Source organism: Cherax quadricarinatus, chromosome 73 (genome assembly GCF_038502225.1).
Source record: "Cherax quadricarinatus isolate ZL_2023a chromosome 73, ASM3850222v1, whole genome shotgun sequence".
Classification (NCBI taxonomy): Eukaryota; Metazoa; Arthropoda; class Malacostraca; order Decapoda; family Parastacidae; genus Cherax; species Cherax quadricarinatus.
Window position 1 is genome coordinate 1,213,593 of NC_091364.1, and position 16,932 is coordinate 1,230,524.

At 45.2% G+C, this 16,932-nt stretch overlaps 2 protein-coding genes across 2 annotated transcripts in view; one reads left to right on the forward strand and one right to left on the reverse strand.

Annotated features, from left to right (window-relative positions):
- Oat (Ornithine aminotransferase precursor) overlaps nt 1-16,932 on the reverse strand; it is a 72,750-nt gene that overhangs the window by 35,475 nt on the left and 20,343 nt on the right. The gene's annotated exons all lie outside the window — the stretch shown is intronic.
- Nucleotides 1,744-12,251, forward strand: LOC138854893 (uncharacterized). Its single transcript, XM_070100523.1, has 4 exons — nt 1,744-1,868; nt 3,819-3,941; nt 7,721-7,838; nt 11,304-12,251. The coding sequence occupies exons 2-4, from the start codon at nt 3,849-3,851 to the stop codon at nt 11,828-11,830; spliced, it is 738 nt and encodes a 245-aa protein (XP_069956624.1). The 5' UTR covers nt 1,744-1,868; nt 3,819-3,848; the 3' UTR covers nt 11,831-12,251.

Sequence of the window (16,932 nt, forward strand, 5' to 3'; positions counted from 1 at the left end):
AGATCATATGAAGTTAGTATGTGATGATAATAATGTTCCAACCCAGACTAATGTGACAGACTCTGACAATCCTCCTGATCCTGTACTCTCTTCCTCTGATACTCAGTCAGACGATCAACCTGAATGTCGTTATTCCCTACGTACACGACAGGTATTGAGAAATCCTCAAGTATCATTTGTAACTTCCAATTCAGATTTGCCTCAAATACAGCATGAGTTAGCCAATGCAACAGAGTTTGATCCTCCCAGAGATGACACTCATTCTGCATATGTCAATCTTACCCTAGCAGAGTTGGGGTTAAATGTAAATAACCTGTATAGATGAATAATTACAGTATCAACTTATCAGCATTCAAGAATTTTTTTTGTGTTCATGTTCTCTCCGCATTCTGAGAGTTAACAGTCTAGATTTGAGTGCACCGAATCTGCCTTTCTGTTAAACACTTCTTTCTTTGTATATATTCTTCCTCAGAATCCATAGATCACATGAATACAGATCGATCGATCAAATTTTTTTTTTATCACTTCTATTGTGTAATCTTAACGTTGAGTTTCATTCGATGAGTTTCATTCGTTGAGTTTCATTCAATGAGTTGTGCTATATTATACCTTGTATTGCATTACAGTTTCAGTTACGTAAGCTTCCATTCCAATGTTCTACTTATGTATGTTATAATGTTCAATTGTTGTGTACTTTGACATTGTATAGAATCAGCCCAAGCCGTACACCTGCCATCTCTAAGTTTGTATTAGTTGTATGTCGGGACGACATACGTTAGCGTCGCCGAGCTCTCAGTAGTAGTAACCAGTTACCAGTAACCAGTGTACCAGTAGATGACTCACTACCAACCGTCTCTGCCTGAGTCACTGTCTGTATTCATATTGTGCTGACCACAGCAGTATTCAAACACCCCCCTCACATATGGGTACTGGGGTTAGTCTTACGAGAGTGAGCAAGGAGGCAGGTCACGGCTGTTAGGGCGTTTCACACATTATCCGTAATATACGTACTTCCAGCCTACGTGAGTATTTCTTTACCCTATCCACGTGTTCGAACCCCACATGATACTACAAGTACATGATACAACTTATACAGACCATAGCTAACATCAATGACATACTATATAGAAAGCCCCTGGTTATGCAGAGCATTTCGGGTAAATTATGTCAATTTTGTCTCCAGGATGCGACCCACACCAGTCGGCTAACACCCAGGTACCTATTTTACTGCTAGGTGTCTTAAGGAAACAGGTCCTAATGTTTCCACCCGTACCGGGGATCGAACCACGGACCTCAGTGTGTGAGCTGAGTGCGCTACTAATCTTAGTCGTAAACAAGAATGACGAGTGTGACAATTCAGTAGTAGAGGCAAACGCCATACACTGTTTCAAGAGTAGGTATAAAAGAACCCAAGAGACCAGTCGCCAATAATACATTTATAAGTTAAGATGCAGAGGCAGGAGCCAAGACTCGACCCCTCACTAACACAACCGGGCGAGTACACACAACCAGGTCACCAATATTCAACCAGTAAAAATGGTGGAATTACCGACAAAATGTTAGGTAAATGGACACAGCTACAACTAATGCGACATTTTACCGTGGCAACGTTTCTCTCTCCAGGAGCTTCATCAAGCCTTGATAAAGCTCCTGGAGAGCGAAACGTTGCCACAATAAAATGTCACATTAATTGCATTTGTGTCCTTTTACTTTACCTATTGTCGGCAATTCTACCAACATTAATACAACAGTAAGACTGAGTCTTAACCAGCGACCAACCAAGGGTAAGAGAGTCGATACTAAGTATAACATTGTGCGTTGTCCCGCTGCTCGCCTCACCAGCCTTCACTGACCATCCAACACTCGTGGTAAGCACGACAGTAGACACTGCTTGAGGTTATAAATAATTTTAAGTTTGGCCAGTAGGTCTGATGCAGTGCTCCTTCTTAAGTGGATGTGACTTGGACCTGCCTAGCTTAGGCCAGTAGGAGACTTGGACCTGCCTAGCATAGACCAGTAGGCCTATTATTTATGCTTTTAATCACAAGACGGGTTTACCTGGAGTTTACCTGCAGAGGGTTTCGGGGGTCAACGCCCCCGCGGCCCGGTCTGAGACCAGGCCTCATGGTGGATCAGGGTCTGATCAACCAGGCTGTTACTGATGGCCGCATGCAAGCTGATGTACGAACCACAGCCCGGTTGGTCAGGTACTGACTTTAGGTGCCTGTCCAGCGCCTTCTTGAAGACAACCAGGGGTCTATTGGTAATCTCCCTTATGTATGCTGGGAGGCAATTGAACAGTCTTGGGCCCTGGACACTTATTGTGTTGTCTCTCAGTGTACTCGTGGCGCCCCTGCTTTTCATCGGGGGAATGTTGCATCTCCTGCCGAGTCTTTTGCTTTCATATGGAGTGATTTTCGTGTGCAGGTTTGGTACCAATCCCTCCAGGACCTTCCAAGTGTATATTATCATGTATCTCTCTCGCCTGCGTTGGAAGGAATACAGATCAAGGACCTTCAACCGTTCCCAATAGTTTAGGTGTCTTATCGTACTTACGTGTGCCGTGAAAGTTCTTTGTACACTCTCCAGGTCCGCAATATCGCCAGCCTTGAAGGGGGTCGTTAGTGTAGAGAACACAAACGATTTGAAGAGAATCATCATGGGCTTGGCGTCCCTAGTTTTGGAGGTTCTCATTATCCATCCTATCATTTTCCTAGCAGATGAGGTAGATACATCGTTGTGATCTTTGAAGGCGAGATCCTCTGTCATTATCACTCCCAGGTCCTTCACATTACTTTTCCGCTCTATTGTATGGTTAGAATTTGTGGTATACCCTGACACATTTTTAATTTCTTCAAGTTTTCCATATCTGAGTAGTTGAAATTTCTCCTCGTTGAACTTCATATTGTTTTGAGTGACCCATTCGAAGATCTGGTTGATGTCCACTTGGAGTCTCGCGGTGTCTTCGCTGGAGGTCACTGCCATAGTAATGTGTGTGTCATCCACAAAGGAAGATAAAGGTGGGGATCGAATCCATGGCAAGTCCTACAACTCTCAGGACACGAGTTCGAACCCCACTCTTTCTGTGATTTGTTTGCAAATGCGTTAATACGATTTTGTAAGTCATTATTTGTTGCCCGAATAAACTGTCTGATGATAAATTAAACACATTTGCAACACTTGGGTATCTTTACTGAGGAAACGTTTCGCCACACAGTGACTTCATCAGTCCTAAACAAAGAAAGTTGGTGAAAAACAGGAGTGAGGTAATCAGTCCCTCAGCCTGCAGTCGATGCAATCAGTCTATCAATCATGGAAAGAATACAGCACATGTAGAAGAGAAAGAATACAGCACATGTAGAAGAGAAAGAATACAGCACATGTAGAAGAGAAAGAATACAGCACATGTAGAAGAGAAAGAACACAGCACATGTAGAAGAGAAAGAACACAGCATATAGACTCCAGACTGAGGGACTGATTACCTCAGACCCTCTTGATCGTCACCATTCTAAAAGTTGATAATTGAGACACGTATGCAACATCTGGGTATCTTTATTAAGACTGATGTTCATGTATTGTTTGTAACGTCTTTGTCAAGCCGCTACAAACAATAGATGGACACAGTGAGTATATATGCATGGGTATAGAATGAGGTACAAGTGGTGCACTGTATCCCTATAACAGCTTGACAAAGCTCCTGGAGAGCGAAACGTTGCCACAATAAAATGTCACATTAGTTGTACTTGTGTCTTTTTACCTGACATTGTCAGTAATTCTACCAACTTAATAATGATAATTTATTTTCTTGGGCATACAGGCTGGCCTCGTGCCCACGAAGTAGAGAAAAATGGTGCTGCTGGTGAAGGTGACGCTGATAGTGACGCTGACAGTAACGATGGTGATGCTATCAGTCTCCTCTCTTGATGAGCTGTTTGTGAAGGTGAGTTATAGCAGTCACAATCAGGGATGTGACGGTCGAACAGGTGACACTGATGATTGTGGAAGTTGTGGTGGTGGTGGTGACTGGTAGTTGTGGTGGTTGTGGTGACTGGTAGTTGTGGTGGTGACTGGTAGTTGTGGTGGTGGTGACTGGTAGTTGTGGTGGTGACTGGTAGTTGTGGTGGTGGTGACTGGTAGTTGTGGTTGTGGTGATTGGTTGTGGTGGTGGTGGTTGTGGTGACTGGTAATTGTGGTAGTGGTTGTGGTGACTGGTAATTGTGGTAGTGGTTGTGGTGACTGGTAATTGTGGTAGTGGTTGTGGTGACTGGTAATTGTGGTGGTGGTTGTGGTGACTGGTAGTTGTGGTGGTGGTGGTTGTGGTGACTGGTAGTTGTGGTGGTGTTGACTGGTAGTTGTGGTGGTGGTGACTGGTAGTTGTGGTGGTGGTGGTGGTGGTGGTGGTGACTGGTAGTTGTGGTGGTGGTGGTGGTGGTGGTGGTGACTGGTAGTTGTGGTGGTGGTGGTGACTGGTAGTTGTGGTGGTGGTGGTGACTGGTAGTTGTGGTGGTGGTGGTGACTGGTAGTTGTGGTGGTTGTGGTGACTGGTAGTTGTGGTGACTGGTAGTTGTGGTGGTGGTTGTGGTGACTGGTAGTTGTGGTGGTGGTTGTGGTGACTGGTAGTTGTGGTGGTGGTTGTGGTGAATGGTAGTTGTGGTGGTGGTGGTGGTGACTGGTAGTTGTGGTGGTGGTGACTGGTAGTGGTGGTGGTGGTGACTGGTGGTAGTGGTGGTAGTGGTGGTGGTGACTGGTAGTTGTGGTGGTGGTGGTTGTCTTGACTGGTGGTTGTGACTGGTAGTTGTGGTGGTGGTGGTTGTCTTGACTGGTAGTTGTGGTGGTGGTGGTTGTGGTGACTGGTAGTTGTGGTGGTAGTTGTGGTGGTGGTTGTGGTGACTGGTAGTTGTGGTTGTGGTGACTGGTAGTTGTGGTGGTGGTTGTGGTGACTGGTAGTTGTGGTGGTTGTGGTGACTGGTAGTTGTGGTGGTAGTTGTGGTGGTGGTGGTGGTGGTGGTGGTGGTGGTGGTGGTGAATGGTAGTTGTGGTGGTGGTGGTGGTTGTGGTGGTGGTTGTGGTGGTGGTTGTGGTGGTGGTGGTTGTGGTGACTGGTAGTGGTGGTGGTGGTGGTTGTGGTGACTGGTAGTTGTGGTGGTGGTGGTGGCTGTGGTGACTGGTAGTTGTGGTGGTGGTGGTGGTGGTGGTGGTGGTGGTGGTGGTGACTGGTAGTTGCATTGGTGGTTGTGGTGACTGGTAGTTGTGGTGGTTGTGGTGACTGGTAGTTGTGGTGGTTGTGGTGACTGGTAGTTGTGGTGGTGGTGGTTGTGGTGACTGGTAGTTGTGGTGGTGGTGGTTGTGGTGACTGGTAGTTGTGGTGGTGGTGGTTGTGGTGACTGGTAGTTGTGGTGGTGGTGGTTGTGGTGACTGGTAGTTGTGGTGGTGGTGGTTGTGGTGACTGGTAGTTGTGGTGGTGGTGGTTGTGGTGACTGGTAGTTGTGGTGGTGGTGGTTGCGGTGACTGGTAGTTGTGGTGGTGGTGGTTGCGGTGACTGGTAGTTGTGGTGGTGGTGGTTGTGGTGACTGGTAGTTGTGGTGGTGGTGGTTGTGGTGACTGGTAGTTGTGGTGGTGGTGGTTGTGGTGACTGGTAGTTGTGGTGGTGGTGGTTGTGGTGACTGGTAGTTGTGGTGGTGGTGGTTGTGGTGACTGGTAGTTGTGGTGGTGGTGGTTGTGGTGACTGGTAGTTGTGGTGGTGGTGGTTGTGGTGACTGGTAGTTGTGGTGGCGGTGGTTGTGGTGACTGGTAGTTATGGTAGCAATAACAAAAAAAAAACTTGGAGAGGATTAACATCACGCTCCGTGGATCGGTAAACCCGCCTGGGTCGTGCAGCCCAAGGACCTGCGGAGAGCTTCGATAACCTCCCTCTTCTTCTTGAGAAACCTCAAGCTTCAATTAAAGGCATAAAAGCCAGCTTTAAAAAAATCCAGCGGCGAAAGCGGATACTCTGCCGCAGACGGCGGCGGCAGAAGTTGGTATGACCCTTACGGGTTTAGCGCTTGGCTATAATAATACAGTGATGAGCTAAGGGGCATGTCCTACGAGGAGAGGTTAAGAGAAATCGACCTGACGAGATTAAAAAACAGAAGAGATAGGAGAGATATGATAACGACATATAAAATACTGAGAGGAATCGACAAGGTGGACAGAGACAGGATGTTCCAGAGATGGGACACAGCAACAAGGGGTCACAGTTGGAAGTTGAAGACTCAGATGAGCCACAGGGATGTTAGGAAGTATTTCTTCAGTCACAGAGTTGTCAGGAAGTGAAATACTCTGGGAAGTGATGTAGTGGAGGAAGGATCCATACATAGCTTTAAGAAGAGGTATGATAAAGCTCATGGAACAGGGAGAGTGGCCGAGTAGCGATCAGTGAAGAGGCGGGGCCAGGAGCTGTGAATCGACCTCTCCAACCACAACTAGGTGAGTACATGGGGACCCACGTCACATTTAACACGAGATGGGGGGGGGAGGGAAACGTAACTTGATAATGGTCCAAGACGCACCGAAACGTTAGCCGCAATTTCTCCTTAAAAAGTCTTGTTTTGGTTATTCATGGTGAAGACGAGGAGAAACGTTGGAGCATAGGCTTCCAGTGGAGACAACGTTTCGCTCTTTGTGAAGATCTTATTTTTTTCAAGTCATGCCCTAAATACAGAGCTACACAGAGCGAAACGTCGTCTCAATAAAAGTTTGCTCTGCAACGTCTCTCTTCGTCTTCATACCTGTAGGAAACAATCAGCAGGCAGAGTGTTCCAGCATCAACATTGATCGTCTCAGTCATCATAAATACACACAAAACCATTTGATGTTATTTACGTCATTTCGTGACAATGATTTTTTTTCTTTTACTCTGACTTCCGACCTTTTAATTTTTTAACTGAAAATGAAATGCAAAAAAAAAAAAAATACATCATGTATACTTATTTTATTAGCGGTGTATGATGCAGTACATAAAAAAATCGTATTGTATTAATGTTACACGACCCGAGAGTTGACCTTTATTGACAACAATGTTAAAGGATCTCGTAGTTTATTTGTGTGTCTGTTTACATCCCAAGAGATCTCGATCCCAGGAGATCTCGATCCCAAGAGATCTCGATCCTAGGAGTTCTCGATCCCAGGAAATCTCGATCCCAAGAGATCTCGATCCCAGGAGATCTCGATCCCAAGAGATCTCGATCCCAAGAGATATCGATCCCAGGAGATCTCGATCCCAGGAGATCTCGATCCCAAGAGATCTCGATCCCAAGAGATCTCGATCCCAAGAGATCTCGATCCCAAGAGATCTCGATCCCAAGAGAACTTGATCCCAGGAGATCTCGATCCCAGGAGATCTCGATCCCAGGAGATCTCGATCCCAGGAGATCTCGATCCCAGGAGATCTCGATCCCCAGAGATCTCGATCCCAGATCACGATCCCAGGAGATCTCGATCCTAGGAGTTCTCGATCCCAGGAAATCTCGATCCCAAGAGATCTCGATCCCAGGAGATCTCGATCCCAGGAGATCTCGATCCCAGGAGATCTCGATCCCAGGAGATCTCGATCCCAGGAGATCTCGATCCCAGGAGCTCTCGATCCCAGGAGATCTCGATCTCAAGAGATCTCGACCTCCGAGAGATCTGCTCTTCTATCACAGAGATCACTTTCTTGTAAACCTATTTATCTTGCAGATGACTGTAGGCTACCCCAACATGAGTCTCTGTTACCTGGGCTCAGTGAATGTTACTGACAGTGTGGCTTGTGGCTCCCTGTGTCTCCAGTACAACTGTACACTCTTCTGTCTCCAAGGTTCGTAGCCTACTACAACACACACACACACACACACACACACACACACACACACACACACACACACACACACACACACACACACACACACACACACTAAAAATTGATCACATCACATACACAAATTAATATGTAGGATATTATTACTTTTTGCAACGAGACTAATAAGGCTGATGGTGGTATTTCGCTTGTCAGGAAAAAATGGAAAATCTGTCCTGGCTCGAGTGTTAGTGAAGTTTTTGGTCATATGACTGAGGCCTTCCACTGGCTCTTCCAGTTTACCCCGTAGAAAGTTCAGAGATCACAGCATAAGATGTGATGGTAGGGTTCCCACTCAATAGTGTGCCAAGAGCGACCAGCACTGTCCTTCGTGAAGCTTTCACTGGTTATCAGTTTCTTCGACGTCGTAATAACAAATATTAGAAGATAATAAAGTACAGTCCTACAGATGGGTAGTGGGAGACTACCCCCACAAAAGGGTAGTGGAAGACTACCCCCACAAAACGGGCAGTGGGAGACTACCCCCACAAAAGGGTAGTGGAAGACTACCCCCACAAAACGGGCAGTGGGAGACTACCCCCACAAAACGGGCAGTGGGAGACTACCCCCACAAAACGGGCAGTGGGAGACTACCCCCACAGGCCGGGAAGAGGATGGAGACGGTGTCCTAAATATCAAACTAAAACAAAATAAACATTACAGACGTCCTAATCGCTTTCACTGACACAATATATAACGGGGTCGTCACCCACACTCAGGAACCATTACGTCAAGTATTTCCTTCCAAGCAACATTTTCCGGTTGGTCTACACAAGCCTGTGAATACATATTAAAGTTATATGTTGGTTAAACTAAAAATAAAAGCTATGAAAAAGATTGTTACAAAAGAGTTTATGAGAGAAATGTAAAAGGTTCTCTCCCTATCCTACGCTGCCTACGGAGGAGAAGGTATAAAAAACGGAGGGACTGGCGAGAATCACATTATTAATATTATATTGATAAAGATCTAAGATACTGACTATCTGGAGTTTACCTGGAGAGGGTTTCGGGGATCAAGCCCCCCAGCCCGGTCTGAGACCAGGCTTCATGATGCATCAGGGTCTGATCAACCAGGCTGTTACTGCTGGCTTTACGCAAGCTGACGTACGAACCTTTGTGATAAGATTTTGTTCGGATTTTTAACCCCGGAGGGTTAGCCACCCAGGATAACCCAAGAAAGTCAGTGCGTCATCGAGGACTGTCTGTCTTATTTCCATTGTGGTCCCCAATCTTGTCCTCCATGGTGCGACCCACACCAGTCCACTAACGCCCAGGTACCTATTTGCTGCTAGGTGAACAGGACAACAGGTGTAAGGAAACGCGTCCAATGTTTTTACCCTTGACGGGTATCGAACCCTGACACTCAGCGTGTGAAGCGAGAGCTTTGCCAGCCAGGCCACAGGGCCCCGTAGCTAACGATGTTTCGCCCACACAGCGAGCTTTATCAAGTCACAAACAGATAAATCTAATGAGTTGTGTAATATAAAGGGTAGAGGTGAGGCGAGAACAAGTGAAACGCGCGTCAGGTCACACTGATAACTCGAGTTTAATCTAGTTTACCTGGAGTGGTTTCTGGAGGGGATGGGGAGTCAGCACCCCCGTAGACCGTCCCAGACCAGGCCTCCTGGTTGCTGGTGTGATTCATCAAACTGTTAGTGCCCGCCGTCCGCAGTCCAACGTATGCACCACAACCCGGCTGATCAGGAACTGTTGAGGAATCTGTCAGGTTCCCTCTCGAAGGCAGTTACAGGTTTGTTGGTAATCTTGTGTATGAAGGAAGTTGAAGAGTCGTGGCTCCCTAACTTTTTTGTTAGAATTACCGACAATATGCTAGTAAAAAGACAAGTGCAACTAATGCGACATTTTGTTGTAGTAACGTTTCGCTCTCCAGGAGCTTTGTCAAGCCGTTATGACTTGACAGAACTCCTGGAGAGCGAAACATTGCCACATTAAAATGTCGCATTAGTTGCACTTGTGTCTTTTACCTAGACTACACTGTCATGTAGCGACCCGTCATTTTATTAAATGTGGTTTAAAGACTGAGCTGAGATGAACTAGTGGTTGTCTGCTAGATGAAGGAGTCATCAAGACCCGTGTCGGGAGACACTCTTGCTTCCTAATAAATCATCACTACCACCTATAAAACCTCTTGACTTTAAAATATATGATACTTATCTGTTCTGGGCGTTCCTTCGGTGTCTTGTATTACTGGATGATCCTTGCTTCTGGACCATCAAGCCAGCTTGTTCCTGGAGCATTAATCTGCCATGTTTCTGGACCATCAACCCGGCTTGTTCCTGGAGCATCAATCTGCCTTGTTTCTGGACCATCAAGCCAGCTTGTTCCTGGAGCATTAATCTGCCTTGTTTCTGGACCATCAACCCAGCTTGTTCCTGGAGCATCAATCTGCCTTGTTTCTGGACCATCAACCCGGCTTGTTCCTGGAGCATCAATCTGCCTTGTTTCTGGACCATCAACCCAGCTTGTTCCTGGAGCATCAATCTGCCTTGTTTCTGGACCATCAACCCGGCTTGTTCCTGGAGCATCAATCTGCCTTGTTTCTGGACCATCAAGCCAGCTTGTTCCTGGAGCATCAATCTGCCTTGTTTCTGGACCATCAACCCAGCTTGTTCCTGGAATATCAATCCACCAGTTAATGCAATACAAGATTCTTATTATCCCAGGTTGCTTTATACTAGTCCGTCGCCTCACATTACAACTGTATTAACTATCATGAATTCTGTTGCTTTGCTTAGCACATTAGACTTGATTACATACATTATTTTCTTTGCTTTGCTTGGCGTAACTAATATTTCTGCTACAACACACAAAGTTCTAAAAAACAGAGAAGGCTGACATGTCAAGTTTGTTTCTGCTGATAATATTCACTCCACGAGTTTATCTTACTAAACTTACAGAAAAAATATAAAAGTTCTACGAAATTAAAATGTTAGCTGCACTGTCATGGCGTGTTGGTGCGGTACTTGTAGTAACAACACGCTGTTGGCCTCCGAACCTCTGCTTATCAAGGTTTTTTCATTTCATATCAAGTTTTCCCTTAAAACACAGTCAAGCAAGTTTATCTAACATGTTGATAAATTAGACACATGTGCAACTCTTGGGTATCTTTATTGAGGAAACGTTTCGCCACACAGTGGCTTCATCAGTCCAAGATTCTCCTTTGTATGGACTGATGAAGCCACTGTGTGGCGAAACGTTTCCTCAATAAAGATACCCAAGAGTTGCACATGTGTCTAATTTATCAACATGTCGGTTCTCTGAACCATTCAACTATTTATCTAACATGTTGATCTGTGTGTTTCTACACAACATCAGTTATGTATATTATAGCTGTAAGTTCAAATACGTCAGAAAACGCTTCATATATCATCTGTTTACATTATGACCATTGTTTTCTTCTATTAGATGGTGGTTGTGAGCTGTACAGTGCCAGAGTGTCGTGGCATTATACTGGGATGGGTGCCACACCATCCACCTCTGTCTGTTATTCCTCGTGGGGCAGTACCAACGATGCTGCCCACACTGCTACCATCACCACCACTAACGCCTCTTCACCCAACAACACTGGAAACACAGCAGTAAATGGCTTCTACTGCTTCGATGTTCCTCATTTCTGTTACCACTCCATACAGAGTAGTCAGCCTTGGTGGGTTGCTGTCCTCACCACATCACGTCAGGTCACCTCCGTCAGGATACAAACAAGGCGTCAACCAATAGGAACTTCAAGGTTCCAAGACGTCGAAGTGAGAGTAGGACACGACACTCAGAACCTGAGCAACAACAAACTGCTGGGGTTCTACAATGGTCTGGCACTCCCTGGAGAAGTGGTAATTTTCAGAGCCATCCCCTACATCACCGGCACTGTTGTCTCTCTCCAGTCCACCGTATTTGGGTACCTGTGCGTGTGTGACGTGCAGGTATTATACACCTGAAGTGGCCACCTGTGCCGCTCTTCACGGGTTACAGTCAACAATTAAGAAGGTTGACAATATATACACTTTGTCTAGGGAATTAAAAAAATTATATAAATATAACAGTTATACATTATGGTAATTAACATCACAGAGCACTTTAATAATTATAATAATAACAATAATAATAATAATAATAATAATAATAATAATAATAACAGCATTTAGGGAAAAGCACTAAAGCCGGATGGGCTATACAGCGCCTGACAAATGGTAGGCCGCCAGGTTTGATTCGAGGAAAGGGAAGAGGTGTCCACGGAGGAAAGGTGAATTGATCTGGTTCCTGGTGGGCGAAATGTCTTGCTCAATAAAAAGTCGTAAACCGCATTCTGTATCTTATTAACAGAAGTCCAACTGCTCGGATCAAGAGCACTTCGCCGGTATCAAGGCACCATGAGGCACATAATGGGTCCAGGGACTAGGACCCAACATTCCTCTTCGCTAAGCAGTAGTGATAATGAACAAGGTGGGCATCCTTATTCTGGAAACGTTTCGCCCCCCAGTGGCTTCTTCAGTCCAATGCAGAGAACAATGCAAGATGAGTAGCTTGAGGTAATCAGTCCCTCAGCCTGGAGTCGATGTGTTCAGTCGACGCCAGGCTTAGGGACTGATTACCTCACACTCATCTCCCACTGGACTGAACAAGCCGCTGAGGGGCGAAACGTTTCCAGAATAAAGATTTCTAAACCATTTATTCACTATCAATTTTATTTACGTTAATGCATTAAGTATAGTGTTTACCAGTTAACCAGGTTACACTCAAGTTAACCAGGTTACACTCAAGTTAACCAGGTTACACTCAAGTTAACCAGGCTACACTCAAGTTAACCAGGTTACACTCAAGTTAACCAGGTTACACTCAAGTTAACCAGGTTACACTCAAGTTAACCAGGTTACACTCAAGTTAACCAGGCTACACTCAAGTTAACCAGGCTACACTCAAGTTAACCAGGCTACACTCAAGTTAACCAGGTTACACTCAAGTTAACCAGGTTACACTCAAGTTAACCAGGTTACACTCAAGTTAACCAGGTTACACTCAAGTTAACCAGGTTACACTCAAGTTAACCAGGTTACACTCAAGTTAACCAGGTTACACTCAAGTTAACCAGGTTACACTCAAGTTAACCAGGTTACACTCAAGTTAACCAGGTTACACTCAAGTTAACCAGGTTAAACACAAGTTAACCAGGTTACACTCAAGTTAACCAGGTTAAACACAAGTTAACCAGGTTACACTCAAGTTAACCAGGTTACACTCAAGTTAACCAGGTTACACTCAAGTTAACCAGGTTACACTCAAGTTAACCAGGTTAAACACAAGTTAACCAGGTTACACTCAAGTTAACCAGGTTACACTCAAGTTAACCAGGCTACACTCAAGTTAACCAGGTTACACTCAAGTTAACCAGGCTACACTCAAGTTAACCAGGCTACACTCAAGTTAACCAGGTTACACTCAAGTTAACCAGGTTACACTCAAGTTAACCAGGTTACACTCAAGTTAACCAGGTTACACTCAAGTTAACCAGGTTACACACAAGTTAACCAGGCTACACAAGTTAACCAGGTTACACACAAGTTAACCAGGTTACACTCAAGTTAACCAGGTTACACACAAGTTAACCAGGCTACACAAGTTAACCAGGTTACACATAAGTTAACCAGGTTACACTCAAGTTAACCAGGTTACACTCAAGTTAACCAGGTTACACTCAAGTTAACCAGGTTACACACAAGTTAACCAGGCTACACAAGTTAACCAGGTTACACACAAGTTAACCAGGCTACACACAAGTTAACCAGGCTACACAAGTTAACCAGGCTACACAAGTTAACCAGGTTACACTCAAGTTAACCAGGTTACACACAAGTTAACCAGGCTACACAAGTTAACCAGGTTACACACAAGTTAACCAGATTACACACAAGTTAACCAGGCTACACAAGTTAACCAGGTTACACTCAAGTTAACCAGGTTACACACAAGTTAACCAGGTTACACAAGTTAACCAGGTTACACACAAGTTAACCAGGCTACACAAGTTAACCAGGCTACACACAAGTTAACCAGGTTACACACAAGTTAACCAGGCTACACACAAGTTAACCAGGCTACACACAAGTTAACCAGGTCATCCAACCATTCAGGGTGATGGAACACAACAAGAGCCGGGTGCAACAAGGACATTCAGCAACCACCCTCATAACGAATGCATATACCCTGATTGTGTTCCGTAGACTCAAGTTACAACACAATGACTATCTGGCCGTGAAATATTAACCCAACATACTAGCTTCATCAGAGAAATGTACCACACAACCATTCAGACAGGCGGTCTCATATTGGTAGAAAATATATGATGATTGGAGTGTTTATTGTAAGTATAGTGAGTATAGGATCGTGACTAAGATTAGGGATGATGTATTGAAGGTTAATAATATAAATATTGTGGGTTGACAAGACATAGTCCAGGATAATGTAGACTGATCTAAGTTAGAGTACAGCCTATTGTTAATGTGGCTCAACTGGTTAGAATATACAGTTTTTTTTTTTAAAGTAATGTACTTCGAGGTGGGGGAAAGAGTTTTATCGAGTATGTTATTGGGGGTTTGAAGCCTGTCTACTACATGGTCACTGGGGATGTATGTAACCCTTTCACTACCAGATACGAATATCTAAATATGTAAAATAAGGGTAAAAAAAATTCTCAGCACACACACGTATATATATACAGATAAAAATATACATCTGTGTATATGTCTTAAAAATGACAAAAAGTTCAGAATTTTGGAAAAAAAAATGTTTTAGAGTTTTATTTTTCAAAGATTTAAAAAATATGTCTTTCCTAGTGGGCCATCGTGGGCAGGTCCATCTAGCACACAACGTCTCCTCGGCCATCGTGGGCAGGTCCATCTAGCACACAACGTCTCCTCGGCCATCGTGGGCAGGTCCATCTAGCACACAACGTCTCCTCGGCCATCGTGGGCAGGTCCATCTAGCACACAACGTCTCCTCGGCCATCGTGGGCAGGTCCATCTAGCACACAACGTCTCCTCGGCTTCAACATTCCTCACTTGACCCTCAAGTTATGATGCTCGCTATACACGCTGTTTCAAAATAACGGACCAAATTTTACAACAGTATGTACTGAAATTGTGTCCAAATATTTGAAACACCCTACACACACACACACACACACACACACACACATACCCGACGGTGTAAGGAGGCAAAAACAAAGTGCAATAGAGAATGGAAAAAGTACAGAAGGCAGAGAACACACGAAAATAGGGAGATCAGTCGCAGAGCCAGGAATGAGTACGCACAGGTAAGGAGGGAGGCCCAGCGACAGTATGAAAATGACATAGCATCGAGAATCAAGACTGACCCGAAACTGTTGTATAGCCACATCAGGAGGAAGACAACAGTCAAAGACCAGGTGATCAGATTAAGGACAGAAGGTGGAGAACTCACAAGAAATGATCAGGAGGTATGTGAGGAGCTGAACAGGAGATTTAAGGAAGTTTTTACAGTAGAGACAGGAAGGGCTGTGGGAAGACAGCACAGAAGGGAACATCAAGAGGGAATATACCAACAAGTGTTGGATGACATACGAACAACTGAGGAGGAGGTGAAGAAGCTCTTAAGTGACCTTGACACCTCAAAGGCGATGGGACCGGACAACATCTCCCCATGGGTCCTTAGAGAAGGAGCAGAGATGCTGTGTGTGCCTCTAACCACAATCTTCAACACATCCCTTGAAACTGGGCAACTACCTGAGAAATGGAAGACAGCTAATGTAGTCCCCATATTTAAGAAAGGAAACAGAAACGAGGCACTAAACTACAGACCTGTGTCTCTGACATGTATTGTGTGCAAAGTCATGGAGAAGATTATCAGGAGGAGAGTGGTCGAACACCTGGAAAGGAACAAGATTATAAATGAAAACCAGCATGGGTTCATGGAAGGCAAATCTTGTATCACAAACCTCCTGGAGTTTTATGACAAGGTAACAGAAGTAAGACAAGAGAGAGAGGGTTGGGTAGATTGCATTTTCCTAGACTGCAGGAAGGCCTTTGACACAGTTCCCCACAAGAGATTAGTGCAGAAGCTGGAGGATCAGGCACACGTAAAAGGAAGGGCACTGCAATGGATAAGGGAATACCTCACAGGGAGGCAGCAACGAGTCATGGTACGTGAAGAGGTATCACAGTGGGCGCCTGTTACGAGCGGGGTCCCACAGGGGTCAGTTCTAGGACCAGTGCTATTTTTGATATATGTGAACGACATGATGGAAGGAATAGACTCTGAAGTGTCCCTGTTCGCAGATGACGTGAAGTTGATGAGAAGAATTAAATCGGACGAGGATGAGGCAGGACTGCAAAGAGACCTGGAGAGGCTGGACATGTGGTCCAGTAACTGGCTCCTCGAATTCAATCCAGCCAAATGCAAAGTCATGAAGATTGGGGAGGGGCAAAGAAGACCGCAGACAGAATATAGGCTAGGTGGACAAAGACTACAGACCTCACTCAGGGAGAAAGACCTTGGGGTGACCATAACACCGAGCACATCACCGGAGGCACACATCAACCAAATAACCGCTGCAGCATACGGGCGCCTGGCAAACCTGAGAATAGCGTTCCGATACCTTAATAAGGAATCGTTCAAGACACTGTACACTGTGTATGTTAGACCCATACTGGAGTATGCAGCACCAGTCTGGAACCCACACCTGGTCAAGCACGTCAAGAAGTTAGAGAAAGTACAAAGGTTTGCAACAAGGCTAGTCCCAGAGCTCAAGGGAATGTCGTACGAGGAAAGGTTAAGGGAAATCGGACTGACGACACTGGAGGACAGAAGGGTCAGGGGAGACATGATAACGACATACAAGATACTGCGGGGAATAGACAAGGTGGACAGAGATAGGATGTTCCAGAGAGGGGACACAGGGACAAGGGGTCACAACTGGAAGCTGAAGACTCAGACGAGTCACAGGGACGTTAGGAAGTATTTCTTCAGTCATAGAGTTGTCAGCAAGTGGAATAGCCTAGCAAGTGAA

Bases quoted from the DNA above. Each gene is read 5' to 3' on its own strand.
- LOC138854893 (XM_070100523.1), top strand. From the start codon at position 3,849: ATGGTGCTGCTGGTGAAGGTGACGCTGATAGTGACGCTGACAGTAACG. The intron at 3,942-7,720 runs GTGAGTTATAGC...TTTATCTTGCAG, and splicing joins TTGATGAGCTGTTTGTGAAG to ATGACTGTAGGCTACCCCAA. The intron at 7,839-11,303 runs GTTCGTAGCCTA...TTCTTCTATTAG, and splicing joins TACACTCTTCTGTCTCCAAG to ATGGTGGTTGTGAGCTGTAC.